This window comes from Salvelinus sp. IW2-2015, unplaced genomic scaffold, assembly GCF_002910315.2.
Source record: "Salvelinus sp. IW2-2015 unplaced genomic scaffold, ASM291031v2 Un_scaffold2112, whole genome shotgun sequence".
NCBI lineage: Eukaryota > Metazoa > Chordata > Actinopteri > Salmoniformes > Salmonidae > Salvelinus > Salvelinus sp. IW2-2015.
In genome coordinates, this window is record NW_019943450.1 from 108917 (window position 1) to 125115 (window position 16199).

At 44.0% G+C, this 16199-nt stretch overlaps 1 protein-coding gene across 1 annotated transcript; it reads right to left on the reverse strand.

Moving 5' to 3' along the window:
• Window positions 1-4325: 4325 nt before the first annotated feature.
• LOC112072975 (translation initiation factor eIF2B subunit beta) lies at window positions 4326-13163 on the reverse strand. The gene is made up of 8 exons (XM_024140345.2): window positions 12719-13163; window positions 12267-12387; window positions 11888-12039; window positions 11304-11467; window positions 6391-6486; window positions 5998-6135; window positions 5757-5823; window positions 4326-4526 (listed from the first exon to the last, which is right to left on the reverse strand). The coding sequence occupies exons 1-8, from the start codon at window positions 12888-12890 to the stop codon at window positions 4369-4371; spliced, it is 1068 nt and encodes a 355-aa protein (XP_023996113.1). The 5' UTR covers window positions 12891-13163; the 3' UTR covers window positions 4326-4368.
• Window positions 13164-16199: the final 3036 nt, after the last annotated feature.

Sequence of the window (16199 nt, forward strand, 5' to 3'; positions counted from 1 at the left end):
TTCTGGCTGTTCTTAGAGCCTGGTTTCTCTAGTCTACCGAGGGGTGACCAGTCCTCGTCTGGCTTCTTGGTAGACTAAGGAACCAGGCTCTGAGGGGAATAGCTCCATAGTTTACTGAGATAAAGTGCATGAAGCATTTTCATACAATAAGTCACATTTACATGGCGATTTAGTCATTTTAAAAGATGCCTTTATCCAGAATGACTTTTAGTGCATTCACCTAAAAGGAAACTCAACCCACATTTCATCCTTTAACAACCACTTCAAAGTAAAAAATTAAAAAATGTATTCAGGTGAGAAGTTGTGGTGGTGGGGAGGGATTACTCATAAATATTGATTTTGGTGGTGGGTAAATATACATGTTCCCATTGATGTATATAAATACTAGATTTTATTTTCTATGTTTTGGCCATTGAGAGGCTTTGAATCCACCGGTCGGCCATATTGGCACCACCTAGTAAGAAGAGTCCACCATTTAATAAATGGAATTCTACACTATTTCAATTCAATGGTTATAGGACAAAATTACATGTATGTTGTGATTATAGTGGGGAGCGTAACAGTCATCTCAAAAAATTTAACTTCAATTTTTTTCATTATTTGTATGTTTATCTCACATATAATTAAAAGTCAGCATTAATGTGTCTCTAATAGAATACATGTGCCAAAAAGGAATATAGACATTTAATAAATGCATTTCTATATCTTCCTAAATAATTGTGGGAAGAGCCAAGATGGAGGCAAGGTGGCTACAACACAATGGTGAGGGAGAGCCAAGATGAGGCACAGTGGCTTCAACACAATGGTGAGGGAGAGCCAAGATGGAGACGGTGGCTTCAACATAATGGTGAGGGAGAGCCAAGATGGAGTCACAGTGGCTTCAACACAATGGTAGGGAGAGCCAAGATGGAGGCACAGTGGCTACAACACAATGGTGAGGGAGACCAAGAGGAGGCACAGTGGCTTCAACACAATGTGAGGGAGAGCCAAGATGGAGGCACGGTGCTTCAACACAATGGTGAGGGAGAGCCAAATGGAGGCACGGTGCTTCAACACAATGGTGAGGGAGAGCCAAGATGGAGGCACAGTGGCTTCAACACAATGGTGAGGGAGAGCCAAGATGGAGCACAGTGGCTTCAACACAATGGTGAGGAGAGCCAAGATGGAGGCACAGTGGCTCAACAAAATGGTGAGGGAGAGCCAAGATGGAGGCACAGTGGCTTCAACACAATGGTGAGGAAAGCCAAGATTGAGGCACATGGCTACAACACAATGGTGAGGGAGAGCCAAGATGGAGGCACGGATGGCTTCAACACAATGGTGAGGGAGAGCCAAGATGGAGGCACAGTGGCTACAACACAATGGTGGGGGAGAGCCAAGATGGAGGCACAGTGGCTACAACACATCAAGTGTATTTATAAATCATATATAAATCAAAGCATACTTACCAGGAGTACACTGGCACACTCTGATAATAAAATTGTGCATCTGGAGCAAATATGGCTCTGGACCAGTGGAGGCTGGTCAGAGGAGTAAGGGGAGGACCATCCTCAGTGAATTTCATAAAAATAAAATAGTGAAACATTCAAAAAGTTTTCCTTTTTAGATAAAAACGATTTTTTTTGTAATGAAGGTGTACAGTCACCTCAACAGCACTCTCTCGGGTAGCAAATCAAATTTGATTGGTCATATACACATATTTAGCAGATGTTATTGCGGGTGTAGTGAAATGCTTGTGTTTCTAGATCCAACAGTGCAGTAATATCTAACAATACACGTGTATGTATGTGGATAGAATATTTAGTATATTTGTAGAATACGTAGGATAAAAATGTATATCATTTTAATTAAATGTTCACAAATAAAGTAATTATCAGCGCTATTAGGAAAAGACAAATTGCGAGCGTTATTTTTTTTTATTTTATTTTTTACATACCTTACTAACAACGGCAGGATTTCAGAAAAGGACATAACATGTTTAAACCGGTGCCAGAGCCAGAGGCAAGCGGAATCTCAACACCGCTGCGATACCACAAGAGGTCACTGTAGAAGCCGTGTGACGTCACGATTTTAACTTCAAATGCCTTTAAAATCGTCTCTTCTCTCGCCGGGCGCAGTGGCGTGCGCCTGTAATCCAAGTTGCTGGGAGGCTTAGGCTGGCGGATCGTTTGAGCTCAGGAGTTCTGAGCTCCAGTGGACTATGCCGATCGGGTGTCCGCACTAAGTTCGGTATCGATATGGTGCTCCTGGGGGAGCCCGGGACCACCAGGTCGTCTAAGGAGGGGTGCACCGGCCCAGGTCGGAAACGGAGCAGGCCAAAGCCCCCGTGCCGCTCAGTAGTGGGATCGCGCCTGTGAATAGACGCTGTAGTGCAGCCTGAGCAATATAGCGGGACACAGTCTTTTTGAGCAAAACATTTGTATTTTTTAAAAAACATTTTAATCTGTTGTTTTGCATTTGTAACATTTGCTAAAACTACATTTAGTGTTGAATATCATCAGGAAGATATTACGATTTCCATTATTCAATTAATTACTAACGATAATGTTCATTTCTTTGCTTCATTTTCGCCCTTTTCTCTGATTTGGCCACGATGTTGTGAAAACCTGTTCGGAGATGGGAGTCCCTCGACTGCCTCCTGTTGGTGCTCCGGTGTAAATAACAGTTTTTTTCTGAACACTTCCTCGAGAGCTCCAGTAATGGACGCTGTTGTGGTAAAGCAATATCATTGTAAAGGAATAGTAATGTACACATTAAGTTGTCTATAATTTCAATGGCGAAGCTGCATAAAGATGGGAGGAATTCAGATGTGATGTCATTGTTTTAGCACATGGTTCAATGTGGCAATAAATCACCACAATCTAACTTTTTTTCATTTTTTCAAATTGCCGTTGTCTTGCAGCTAGAATTGGGATGATCGTGTATACTGTGTTAATGATGATACAAACAAAGAATAAATGGAGACCACTGTATAACACGGCAAACTTAACATTTGAGGGCCGCCATCTTTATGCATGTCAAATCAAATTGTATTTGTCACATGACCCGAATACAACATGTTGTAGACCTTACAGTGACATGTTTACTTACAAGCCCTTAACCAACAATGCAGTTTTAAGAAAATACCTAAAAAGTAAAAGATGAGAATAACAAATAATTAAAGAGCAGCAGTAAATAACAATAGCAGGGCTATATACAGGGGGTACCGGTACAGAGTCAATGTGGAGGCTATATACAGGGGGTACCGGTACAGAGTCAATGTGGAGGCTATATACAGGGGGTACCGGTGTTGAGGTAATTATGTACATCTTATTAAAGAGGCTATACATAGATAATAACAGAGTAGCAGCAGTGTTGAAGAGCGGGGGGGCAATGCAAATAGTCTGGAAAGCCCATTTGATAGCTGTTCAGTGAGTCTTATGGTTGGGGGTAGAAGCTGTTTAGAAGCCTCTTGGACCTAGACTTGGTGCTCGGTACCACTTGCCGTGCAGTAGCAGAGAGAACAGTCTATGACTAGGGTGGCTGGAGTCCTTTGACCCTTCCTCTGACACCGCCTGGTATAGAGGTCCTGGATGGCAGGAAGCTTGGCCCCGGTGATGTACTGGGCCGTGCTCACTACCCTTTGTAGTGCCTTGCGGTCGGAAGCCGGGCAGTCGCCATACCAGGCAGTGATGCAACCCATCAGCATGCTCTCGATGGTGCAGCTGTATAACCTTTTGAGGATCTGACGACACATGCCAAATCTTTTCAATTTCCTGAGGGGGAATAGGTTTTGTCGTTCCCTCTTCACAACTGTCTTGGTGTGCTTGGGCCATGTTAGTTTGTTGGTAATGTGGACACCAAGGAACTTGAAGCTCTCAACCTGCTCCACTACAGCCCCGTCTATGGTAATGGGGGCGTGCTCGGTCCTCCTTATCCTGTAGTCCACAATAATCTCCTTTTGTCTTGATCACGTTGAGGGAGAGGTTGTTATCCTGGTTGTCCCAACCTCGTCCCTATAGGCCGTCTCATCGTTATCGGTGGTCAGACCTACCACTGTTGTGTCATCAGCAAACTTAATGATGGTGTTGGGAGTCCTGCCTGGCCATGCAGTCATGAGTGAACAGGAAGTACAGGAGGGGACTGAGCACGCACCCCTGAGGGGCCCCCGTGTTGAGGATCAGCGTGGCGGACGTGATAAGCATTAAATGTCCGCTATTAAATTAGAACGCAGCCTGAAACAAATTCTTAAAAATTGCAGCAAATCAAGACTGTATAAAAACTTAACTATTGAGTCCATAGTGGTTTCACAAATCATTGAATAGACAAACGAAAAACACACTACGTGCCATAAACCGTTTTTTATTATTGAGTATTGTCTGCATTTCATTACAGGTCGTGGTCCTCAGGGTGGTAGAGCTCACTCATCAGCCGATAGATGTAAGAGGGAGCGTTGCCGCCGATGTTAGAGATGAACAGAGTGATGAGTTCAGGAGGAACGTAGTCGAACACAGGGCAATGCACGTTCACCTTGGATAGAATCTCTCCTATAGAAACAAACAGAGTAAAGTCACATGTTGAACACGGGGCAGTGCACGTTCACCTTGGATAGAATCTCTCCTATAGAGACTAACAGAGACCTCTCAGATAGAGATCAGAATCTTTCCTATAGAAACATACAGAGTCACATATCTGGTGAGTGTATGTACAGTTTTTAAATTTTGTATAAATGTTGTATAACACTATAAGATAATTTTCCCCTCAGAGACATTAAAGTGCATCTTATCCAGGGACATTAAACTGTACAACACCTTGGACAGAATCTCTCCTACAGAGACCTCTCAGATAGAGATCAGAATCTCCCCTACAAAGACCTCTCAGATAGAGATCAGAATCTCTCCTAACAGAACCTCTCAGATAGAGATCAGAATCTCTCCTACAGAGACCTCTCAGATAGAGATCAGAATCTCCCCTACAGAGACCTCTCAGATAGAGATCAGAAGTAATCAGTTACTGATCGTGAGCTTTTTACACTGTATTTACAGTGCATTCGAAAAAGTATTCAGACCCCTTCCCTTTTCCCACTGTTACGTTACAGCCTTATTCTAAAATGGATTAAATTAAAAACCGGAAATACCTTATTTACATAAGTATTCAGACCCTTTGCTATGAGACTCGAAATTGAGTTTAGGTGCATCTTGTTTACATTGATCATCCTTGAGATGTTTCTACAACTTGATTGGAGTCCACCTGTGGGAAATTGATTGGATTGAATGATTGGACATGATTTGGAAAGGCGCACACCTGTCTATACAAGGTCCCACAGCTGACAGTGCACGTCAGAGCAAAAAACAAGTAATGTGGTCGAAGGAATTGTCCGTAGAGCTCCGAGACAGGATTGTATCGAGGCACAGATCTGGGGAAGGGTACCAAAACATTTCTGCAGCATTGAAGGTTGTTGCGTCATACCCAAGAAAACTTGATGCTCTAATCACTGCCAAAGGTGCTTCAACAAAGTACTGAGTAAAAGGTCTGAATACTTATGTAAATATGATATTTCCGTATTTTTTGGGGTACATTTGCATTTTTGTAAAACATGTTTTTGCTTTGACATTATGGGGTGTTGTGTGTAGATTTGGGGGGGTGGGGGGAATACTTAAATCAATTTTAGAATAAGGCTGTAACGTAACAAAATGTGGAAAAAGTCAAGGGGTCTGAAAAGTTTCCATAACGAACTGTAGGTGAGAAAAAAGGATGGGCAAAGAATGCAAGTTTACCTTCTGTGAAGGGAAGCACCTCGTGTGGAGAGACAAACTTATGGAATGTGTCTTCTTCATTGGGAAACTGAGAACACAACCAAGTCAAGTCACACAATGATGAATATAACAGAAGACAACGTCATAGTCTGAGGATGTTTGGCCTCACCTATCACCTATTAGTGAAGCAGGGCTCACTGACAACCACACTTCTATTCAGAAAGTCCTTATTCTGTTCACTGATGACCGTTGTTGTGAATACCTGAGGCGAGAGCTTGAACATGGGAGCGCAGACGATGAGCGGAGTAGAGTGGTGCCTGGCTGCTAGAGCTACAGTGTGGGTTCCATTGACCGCCCTGAGCCCGCCATTGGCCAGAACGGTCTGTGTTCCGATGATGACCTGGTGAGAGGACAACCAATAGGAGGAACAGAATCAAACTAGTTTAGTTGCATTGACAATAGACAAGCTTCCTCTAGTGAACGAAAGAATCTTTAAAAAAAGTCCTTATTGTTAAGTAATCAAGAGAGCGGTTCTGATGAAATAAGACCGGAAATAAGCATTTTGAATTACTACTTCTATTTTATGTTCCGTCTGTGTAAAAGAAAAATCACTAAATAAAGCAACATAACAGTAGAAGTGTAAAAAAAAATTGACCTTATTCACTCGGGACATCACTGCAAATATGGCAGCGTCGGCTATTACAGTGGTCTCGATGCCCGTTTTGGAGAGATTAGTAGCCATTTCATGACCCTTGGGAAGGAGGCAGACAGAAGGGTTGTTACTACAGTGTGTTGCCTAAAATGTACAATGTTCATTATTCAATAACACACGTACAAACATTTCAAGAGACAGTTCAATTCATATAAATAATATTAAACGTATGGCTCCCATTAGGGGTGTGACATTTAAACGTTTTAACGAAAATCGGGATCGTTAATGTTAAGAAAATATCACTAAACTAATTTTTTTTAAATCACAGTGCAGTTATCACAAAATATGAAATATTGTGTGGTTGAAGGACGGGTGGAATAAAGAGAAAACGATGCATTAAAAATACATAAATATATCGTTCTATAGAACAAGGCTTTAATGTAACAAAAAAAAGTCAAGGGGTCTGAATATTTCCCCCCGTATCTAGAACCAGACTACAAGATGCCACGTCAAGGCCTGGATGGAAAAATTGTACAATGATTGTTCTGCAAGTACAAAGTGCAAGCTGTGAAACACCAAACGTTGAGTTAGCAACAGATTGTTGGATGTCTATGAACAGACTGTCATACATCACTGTAGCGAGCCATCACGTTGTTGACAAGTGGGACATGAAGTCTCCTGTAAATGACAGCTGAAAACATGGAGGACAGGGACACAGACAACCTAAAACAGTATTAACCATCGTCGTTTGAGTGGGTGGGGCACCGCAGCCAGGTGAGCACCGTCTGGTAGGTAGCCAAGACTGTGGTAGATTGAACTGCACTGCCCCCTAGCAGTCATTAGCAGGACCAGATCTGGAATGTGAATTCAAGTCATTTTATGATTTTTTCCCCCCTTCTAACACTAGAACTGCGAAAGCAGCCATTTTGTCTGGTTATGAATTGTATTTTTTATATTACTCCGCCTCCGTCCTTGACTTGTCCTAAACTAATCTATATAACACACTGTCTAAATCAGTCTACATAACACACTGTCTAAATCAGTCTATATAACACACTGTCTAAATCAGTCTATATGACACACTGTCTAAATCAGTCTATATAACACACTGCCGTTAGAATCTTAATATCACAAACAGAACTGGAGTTAAAACCAGTTTTAGGAGGCCATGTCATTTTTTTAATGGTTTTCCCCAGTTGCCCCTCCTCCTCCTCCCGACAGTAGGGCCTGCTCCCCTCCTCCCGACAGCAGGGCCTGCTCCCCTCCTCCCGACAGCAGGGCCTGCTCCCCTCCTCCAGACAGCAGGGCCTGCTCCCCTCCTCCAGACAGCAGGGCCTGCTCCCCCCCTCCTCCAGACAGCAGGGCCTGCTCCCCTCCTCCTCCAGACAGCAGGGCCTGCTCCCCTCCTCCTCCAGACAAAACAGGGGCCTGCTCCCCTCCTCTCCAGACAGAGGGCCTGCTCCCCCCCTCCTCCAGACAGTAGGGCCTGCTCCCCCCCTCCTCCAGACAGTAGGGCCTGCTCCCCCCCTCCTCCAGACAGTAGGGCCTGCTCCCCCCCTCCTCCAGACAGGAGGGCCTGCTCCCCCCCTCCTCCAGACAGTAGGGCCTGCTCCCCCCCTCCTCCAGACAGTAGGGCCTGCTCCCCCCTCCTCCAGACAGTAGGGCCTGCTCCCCCCTCCTCCAGACAGTAGGGCCTGCTCCCCCCTCCTCCAGACAGTAGGGCCTGCTCCCCCCTCCTCCAGACAGTAGGGCCTGTCCCCCCCTCCTCCAGACAGTAGGGCCTGTCCCCCCCTCCTCCAGACAGTAGGGCCTGCTCCCCCCCTCCTCCAGACAGTAGGGCCTGCTCCCCCCCTCTCCAGACAGTAGGGCCTGCTCCCCCCCTCTCCAGACAGTAGGGCCTGCCCCCCTCCTCCTCCAGACAGTAGGGCCTGCTCCCCTCCTCCTCCAGACAGTAGGGCCTGCTCCCCTCCTCCTCCAGACAGTAGGGCCTGCTCCCCTCCTCCTCCAGACAGTAGGCCTGCTCCCCTCCTCCTCCAGACAGTAGGGCCTGCTCCCCTCCTCCTCCAGACAGTAGGGCCTGCTCCCCTCCTCCTCCAGACAGTAGGGCCTGCTCCCCTCCTCCTCCAGACAGTAGGTCCAGACAGTAGGCCTGCTCCCCTCCTCCTCCAGACAGTAGGGCCTGCTCCCCTCCTCCTCCAGACAGTAGGGCCTGCTCCCCTCCTCCTCCAGACAGTAGGGCCTGCTCCCCTCCTCCTCCAGACAGTAGGGCCTGCTCCCCTCCTCCTCCAACAGTAGGGCCTGCCCCCTCCTCCTCCAGACAGTAGGCCTGCTCCCCTCCTCCTCCAGACAGTAGGGCCTGCTCCCCTCCTCCTCCAGACAGTAGGGCCTGCTCCCCTCCCTCCAGACAGTAGGGCCTGCTCCCCTCCTCCTCCAGACAGTAGGGCCTGCTCCCCTCCTCCTCCAGACAGGAGGGCCTGCTCCCCTCCTCCTCCAGACAGTAGGGCCTGCTCCCCTCCTCATCCAGACAGTAGGGCCTGCTCCCCTCCTCCAGACAGTAGGGCCTGCTCCCCTCCTTCTCCCGACAGTTGAAGGTGCCGTGCCCAGTTGACAACCACCCCTATAATTACCTCAAAATATAATCTCAAAATGGCATCTATCAGTCCACCGAATCCCAGCAGTCTTATCAGTCTACTCTGGCCTACTAGGGAGTACACAGTGAGAGTGTGTGTAATTTACCACGGCAACAAGACCAAGACGAACGGATGCACATGCTGTGTTAGTGTTGCTACAAGATCTGATTGAAAACGCCTCCGATGGAAGAAATGAATCATGACATCTCTGATGATTATTCAGGTTGTGAACCTCAGTCTGAACCTACACCCCCCGAAGCCTAAGTGCAAAACAGACAGAACGGTATACACCGAGCAGGTGCCTGCGCCGCCACCAAATTAAAGCCGGTGACAATGCTACGAGCCGATTATCAGCACAAAATGTCCTCACAGAGAGCAAGCCTTTACATCTCAAACATAAACAAACAACATCAGCAACGCACTCACCAGCTTTGGTTGTTTATGTGACATGCTACAGTACATCAGGGACTGTGGCTAAGACGCACAGGGAGCAAGGAGACACTGCCTGGCATCTGTCTATTGATGAGCTGGAAGCGTTCATTTAAATCCTGTACAGCCCAGTACATCCCCGGGGCCGAGCTTCCTGCCATCCAGGACCTCTATACCAGGCGGTGTCAGAGGAAGGCCCTAAAAATTGTCAAAGACTCCAGCCAACCTAGTCATTGACTGTTCTCTCTGCTACCGCACGGCTAGCGGTACCGGAGCGCCAAGTCTAGGTCCAAGAGGCTTCTAAACAGCTTCTACCCCCCAAGCCATAAGACTCCTAAACATCTAATCAAATGGCTACCCAGACTATTTACATTTCCCCCCACCCCCCCTCTTTTACACCGCTGCTACTCTCTGTTGTTATCATCTATGCATAATCACTTTAATAACTCTACCTACAGGTACATATTACCTCAACTAACCGGTGCCCCCGCACATTGACTCTGTACCAGTAACCCCTGTATATGGTCTCACTATTGTTGTTTTACTGCTGCTCTTTAATTACTTGTTACTTTTATATCTTATTCTTATCCCAAAAATGTTAAACTGCATTGTTGGCTAGGGGCTCGTAAGTAAGCATTTCACTGTAAGGTCTACACCTGTTGTATTCGGCGCATGTAACTAATGAAATTAGATTTGTATGCCCCGTGGAGCATTCGGTGGAGAAAGAGTGTATATGGACAGTTTCTGTTCAGACATGTACTGTATGGGATACGTTACGGGATCGCTCCAGAGAGATCATACGTCACGGGATCGCTCCAGAGAGATCATACGTCACGGGATCGCTCCAGAGAGATCATACGTCACGGTGATCGCTCCAGAAAGAGATATACGTCACGGGATCGCTCCAGAGAGATCATACGTCACGGGATCGCTCCAGAGAGATCATACGTCACGGGATCGCTCCAGAGAGATCATACGTCACGGGATCGCTCTAGAGAGATCATACGTCACGGGATCGCACCAGAGAGATTATACTTTACCTCCGTTTTGATGACAAAGAAATTAGAATGAGACGTCTGGAAACGGACAAATTCACCATGGTGTCCGACGTCTGGAAACAGATGGTGTCCGACGTTTGGACCAAGTATAGACAATAATTGACTGCTGTCATATCGACACTTACATCTATATTCAATATTATGCCATTATTTATTTTGTGCTGACTTGAACTATTTATCAAGCACACTTGGCGCTTATAATGAAGTTTAGGCTACTAATGATTTCCTTTGTGGTTGGAGTATTTTATTTTATCGTTATAAAAAATAAGCTATTGCCGTTTTCCAACTCATACAGTATGCTTTCTGTTTCCTAGTTGTAACAAAGGCACTCGACTAAATAAAATTGAGTGAACACTTGAATTGTTTGGTTTTTCCATGTAGCCTACAGAAACATAAACTAATGAAATTGATACTGTATTATTTGAAATAAAATTAAAAATGTATTCCAATGTTACCTAACACCTTCATAAACACAACCAAATGATTATTTTTGCAATAGTACATATGAAATGTATTAATACACTAATTTTTGCAGTCAGAATGACTGCTCGTTTGCTTGACGAGGGGTCCCTCGAGGCACAGCGTTTGAAGTGCTGAACATTTAAACGATAAAAGAAAAATGTCAGTTTAAACTTTAAGAACATTTGACATTTGTCACATGATCCCCAGCTCCCATGTGTGTTCCTTCTATCAATATACAGTCATGGGATAGAGGAAAGATGGAGGGGTGAAAGTATAGTTGGAGGGAGGGAGGGTTGATGGGAGCGAATGAGGGATGAAATGAAGGAACGGTAGATACCTGGCAGAATGGGGCACACTCAGCCACGATGACGTGGAACTTGCGTTTCCTCGCTGCGTCTTTGAGGAAGGCCTCGACGGTGCGTGAGCGGCCGACAGTCATGATGACCTCGTTGGAGTGGATGTGCTCCAGGGCCTGCATGGCGATGTTGTCCGTGGTGCCATCTGGGACAGAGGAAGACCGTTTGCTTGACCATGGTTATACCCATGGGGAGGTATAGTGTAAAAACAACAGAGAAGATTGGTTTAAACTAAAGGAGGCTTTAGTTTGAATCATTTGAATTTCAGTCACAACCAACTATAGAACTATGGCCTTAATAGGTCTATGAAGGAGATGGAGAAAGAGAGAGACTGATGGTGGAGTATGTGTGTGCTCTTAGACAGTGTTTCCCAACTCCGGGTCCTCCAGTACCCTCAACAGCAAGGACAAACATACTCGATTCAACTCATTGAGGGCTTGATGATTAGTTAACAAGTTGAATTAGGGTGTGCTTGTCCGGGGCTACATAAAAATTTAAAATAAATACTTTGGGGATACTGGAGGACCAGAGTTGGGAAACACTGTTCTAAGTGAACGTGTCTTACCTAGCTCTGTGAGGAGTTCATTGATGGCCTCTATGACGTTAGCTTTGAGATGAACAAAATGTTGTCTGAAGTTCTCCTCACTCAGCCCCCCTGACGTCAGCAACTTGTGAAGGGATTCCTGCTGGTCTGTCTCCTCGCTGCTACCACGAGACCTGAGGGATACAAAACACACATGACAGGAGAGAGAAAACTGGAATTCTTTATATATTTTTTAACTCTTCACATTTCCAACTATTGCATCATTTGGCACCTTGCCATGGCAACTATTAAGTTCCACAGAACACAAGCAAGGTTAGCAACAAGCAGCAGACTGTTCAAACAACTTGAATAATTTGTGGTTGTTGCTTGTAGCTGCATGTCAGCATATTCATAAACTCACCTGGCATACTCCTCCCTAATGATCTTAAGGACGCGCAGTACCATGTTGCCCACCGTGGTCTCCGACGGCTGGGCGGCTGTCATTCTCTTCCCTTCCTTGCGAATGATTTCCATCAGGTCGCCTATCATCAAATACAGGAGGATATCTTTATCATACATCATTCCTAGTAGTGAATTATGTTCAGACATCGCTTAGTCACACCCATTGGACCCGTTTCAACAATTACAGATGAGATGACATCAGCCTATCGTAGCCGTTCACATTTTGACAGCTAGCAACACTAACAGGTGTCCATAGAAAACTACAGTAGACGTGAAATCGATTTGATAAAAACCGTGGCAGATACTACCTAAAGTTAGCTAGGAGGCAAACTAGCTAGCTAGCTACCCGAAAGCTAAGCTATCGAATAAGGTAAAATCCTGCTATTAACTATAAACTTTAGCTAACGTTACCTGCGCTGCTCCATCGTGCCTGGGCTGTTACTTTCCGGAGCAGAGCTGTGGTTTCTCTGGCGGTTTCTCCCGAGCCTCGGATCGGTCCTGTCCCACAACCTCCCCGCTTCAAATCGGCCAGAAAAGCCTCAATTCGCTCTGTCAAATCTGCTTCCTTGTCAGCCCCGGGCATACTGTTTTCTTAATTCACCAGCTAACGTTAGCTAGATGCTGTATCAAAACAAGTTGGTGTTGTCGCCATAGAAAATGATAGAGTCCTCTAGTGGCCGAAAGGCAATTTTAGCATGAACTTTAGCATGGGCAGCGCCATTGAGGGCTTCCGCCATGCTTCCGATATTTTAAAGTAGTTAATTGGGTGGGGCTTCCTATGGGTTGTAGCCTCAATGGCGCTGTCACAGATGCCGTAGTGGAACAAATATAAAAAGGAGTCCTCTATCTATCTCTATGGTTGTAAAACGTTTGCATAGGGAAGTCAAGTGAACCGGAACTAGATTGCGCGTGAAGGAGGATGCTTCCGGGATATTATACGACGCTGATCAAATTATTAGAAGAACATCTTGTAATATTTTCAGATGTCATAAAAATAGATTTGACCATCAGTTTTTGCATAAAATAGACATTGAACCAATACCACTTACTTTCTATAAGAGTATATATATTATGAGTCTTTGCTAGGTAAAGCCCCGCCTTATCTCAGCTCACTGGTCACCATAGCAGCACCCACTCGTAGCACGAGCTCCAGCAGGTATATTTCACTGGTCACCCCCAAAGCCAACTCCTCCTTCGGCCACCTTTCCTTCCAGTTCTCTGCTGCTAATGACTGGAACGAACTGCAAAAATCACTAAGGCTGGAGACTCATATCTCCCTCATTAACTTTAAGCACCAGCTGTCAGAGCTGCTCACAGATCACTACACCTGTACATAGCCCATCTGTAAATAGCCCATCCAACTACCTCATCCCCATACTGTTATTTATTTTGCTCCTTTGCACCCCAGTATCTCTACTTGCACACTCGTCATCTGCACATCTATCACTCCCGTGTTTAATTCCTACATTTTATTTATTTCGCCAGTATGGCCTATTTATTGCCTTACTTCCGTTATCCTACCTTATTTGCACACACTGTATAGACTTTTTCTATTGTATTATTGACTGTATGTTTGTTTACTCCATGTGTAACTCTGTGTTGTTTGTGTCGCACTGCTTTGCTTTATCTTGGCCAGGTCGCAGTTGTAAATGAGAACGTGTTCTCAACTAGCCTACCTGGTTAAATAAAAGGTGAAATAAAATAATTTAATAAAATGATCTAAAGTGAAAGAAAAAAACTGTTTCCAAGGATAATATACACATATGATGGACCATGTGGTGTGTCAGAGGTCATTCAAATGTACAAGCAACACGTTTTGTAAATCCATCCAATATTTTATTGAATAAAAGCCCAAACACAAACCTTTACAAATTGATATCAATCAATATAGAAATTATTGATTGAAAACATGTGCAAATGTTCAATGTTAAAAATGTATGTATCCCACATGGTTTTTGTTTAAAAAATAAAATATATACGATTTGGTGCTATTTTCACAAATATGTGGTGAATTTTCTAATCTCTTACGACAAACTCCAAACTGGTAACACTTGTAATGCAGCCAGTCTTACATTCAAATCCTTTCAATATGAATTTATTTGGTTTGTAGACATCGTTCACCACACAACCATTAATCCAAAATATAAGTTTACTGTGAAATGAGAACATTGGTTTAAAATCACCAAAACACAACCTAATAACATCTCCTTAATTTAGTTATTTTAACCAATTAATCCAAAAGCACAAAAACTTTTAAGATACGTTTCACTTTGAAGGCAGTACGCTCCAGTAGTGTAAATTACAGTACATTACACTGTTTCACATTCGGCAATACACTTGCACTACCCATTAAAATGAACTGAACATGAAATGGCAATAACTTCTACCCCATGTCTAATCATTGAAGACATCTTTCGTAAGGTAATCAAATGAAAGAAATGTTTACGGCGCTAGTTTGATTCAAACCCGTCTGGAGCATTTAGGTTCTCATCGAAATCACAGTAAATATCCTACTTGTTCATGCACCTGGCCTGATATAGGTTCTGGATTGACGTCATTGCATGAGTCATCCATGACCCAGAGGGTGGTACGCTCATGGGGGTGGCAATCATAGATCTTCCACCTGTATTGTAATCGTGTTTTTGTTTTTTTGTTACAGTACTGTATTGTACTTAATGTATTGTAGTGGTTCTGTACATGTCTCCGTTCATAAGAGCATGGCACTAGCAACACCACAGAGGTGTGGGTTTGATTCCCATTGGGATCACATACCAAAAAAGTGGACTGTTGTCACTTTGGATAAAAGTGTCTGCTGTGTAAATGGACTATTTTACAGTACCGTACTACCCAATGCTATTTTAGTGAAGCTATTATTTATTGTTAAGGACTTTCTGGATTATTTGCGAATTGGTATTGTATTACTGCAATGTAGGAGCTAGAAACACAAGCATTTTGCTGCGCCCGCTGTAACATCTGCTCATCTGTGTACGCGACCAATAAAACCTTTTTAATTTTGTAACATATAGTACATGTCTGATTTTGTCAATTATCAGATTTGTTTTACTTACTGTGAAGTAAAATCATAATAGTAATAAATATATCATACTTACGTTTCTACTTTACAGACATCCATTGAGAAAAGCAATGACTTCTTATGAAACATGTATTGCCGTGTGAAACATGTCTTTCCAAATGAAACACTGATTACATTTTGGTGTAAAAAGTGAGACTGTGTGATGTACTTTAGTCAATTGAAAATGTGTTTAGTTTTGAAACTGGCTTTTTGATGATCCGTTTTTGAATTTTGTATTAAGAGTTGTGGAAATATAGCACATACATGTGAAAATCGCACCAATGCGATAATAAAAATTAAAAAAAAWWTTTTTTTTAAAGCAACCCCAAATCCTCATGTAGCCCAAACCCCAGAATCATCTCCAAAAGAAAGCTGGATGGATCTTGGATGGTAGGTGTATTAGATTCAATGGGTCTCAAAAGAGGAAGAGACATCATTTCCAAAAAGGCCCTGCAGCTCTACTTGTCTTATAACCTATTCAAGATGGAAAAGTACATAGATATGTGGCTGTTATCTTTTGTACATCTTTTAAAAAAACAACTTAAAAGCGTGCAATGGTTCCACTATAAAATGACCTAGTTTTCAAGATTATATTGTCTGCATCTCAAATGGCACCCTATATAGTACAGTACTACCCTGGTCAAAAGTAGTGCACTAGGCCTATATAGGGAATAGGGTTCAAATGGCACCCTATTCCCTATATAGTGCAGTACTACCCTGGTCAAAAGTAGTGCACTAGGCCTATATAGGGAATAGGGTTCAAATGGCACCCTAATTCCCTATATAGCGCAGTACTACCCAGATCAAAAGTAGTGCACT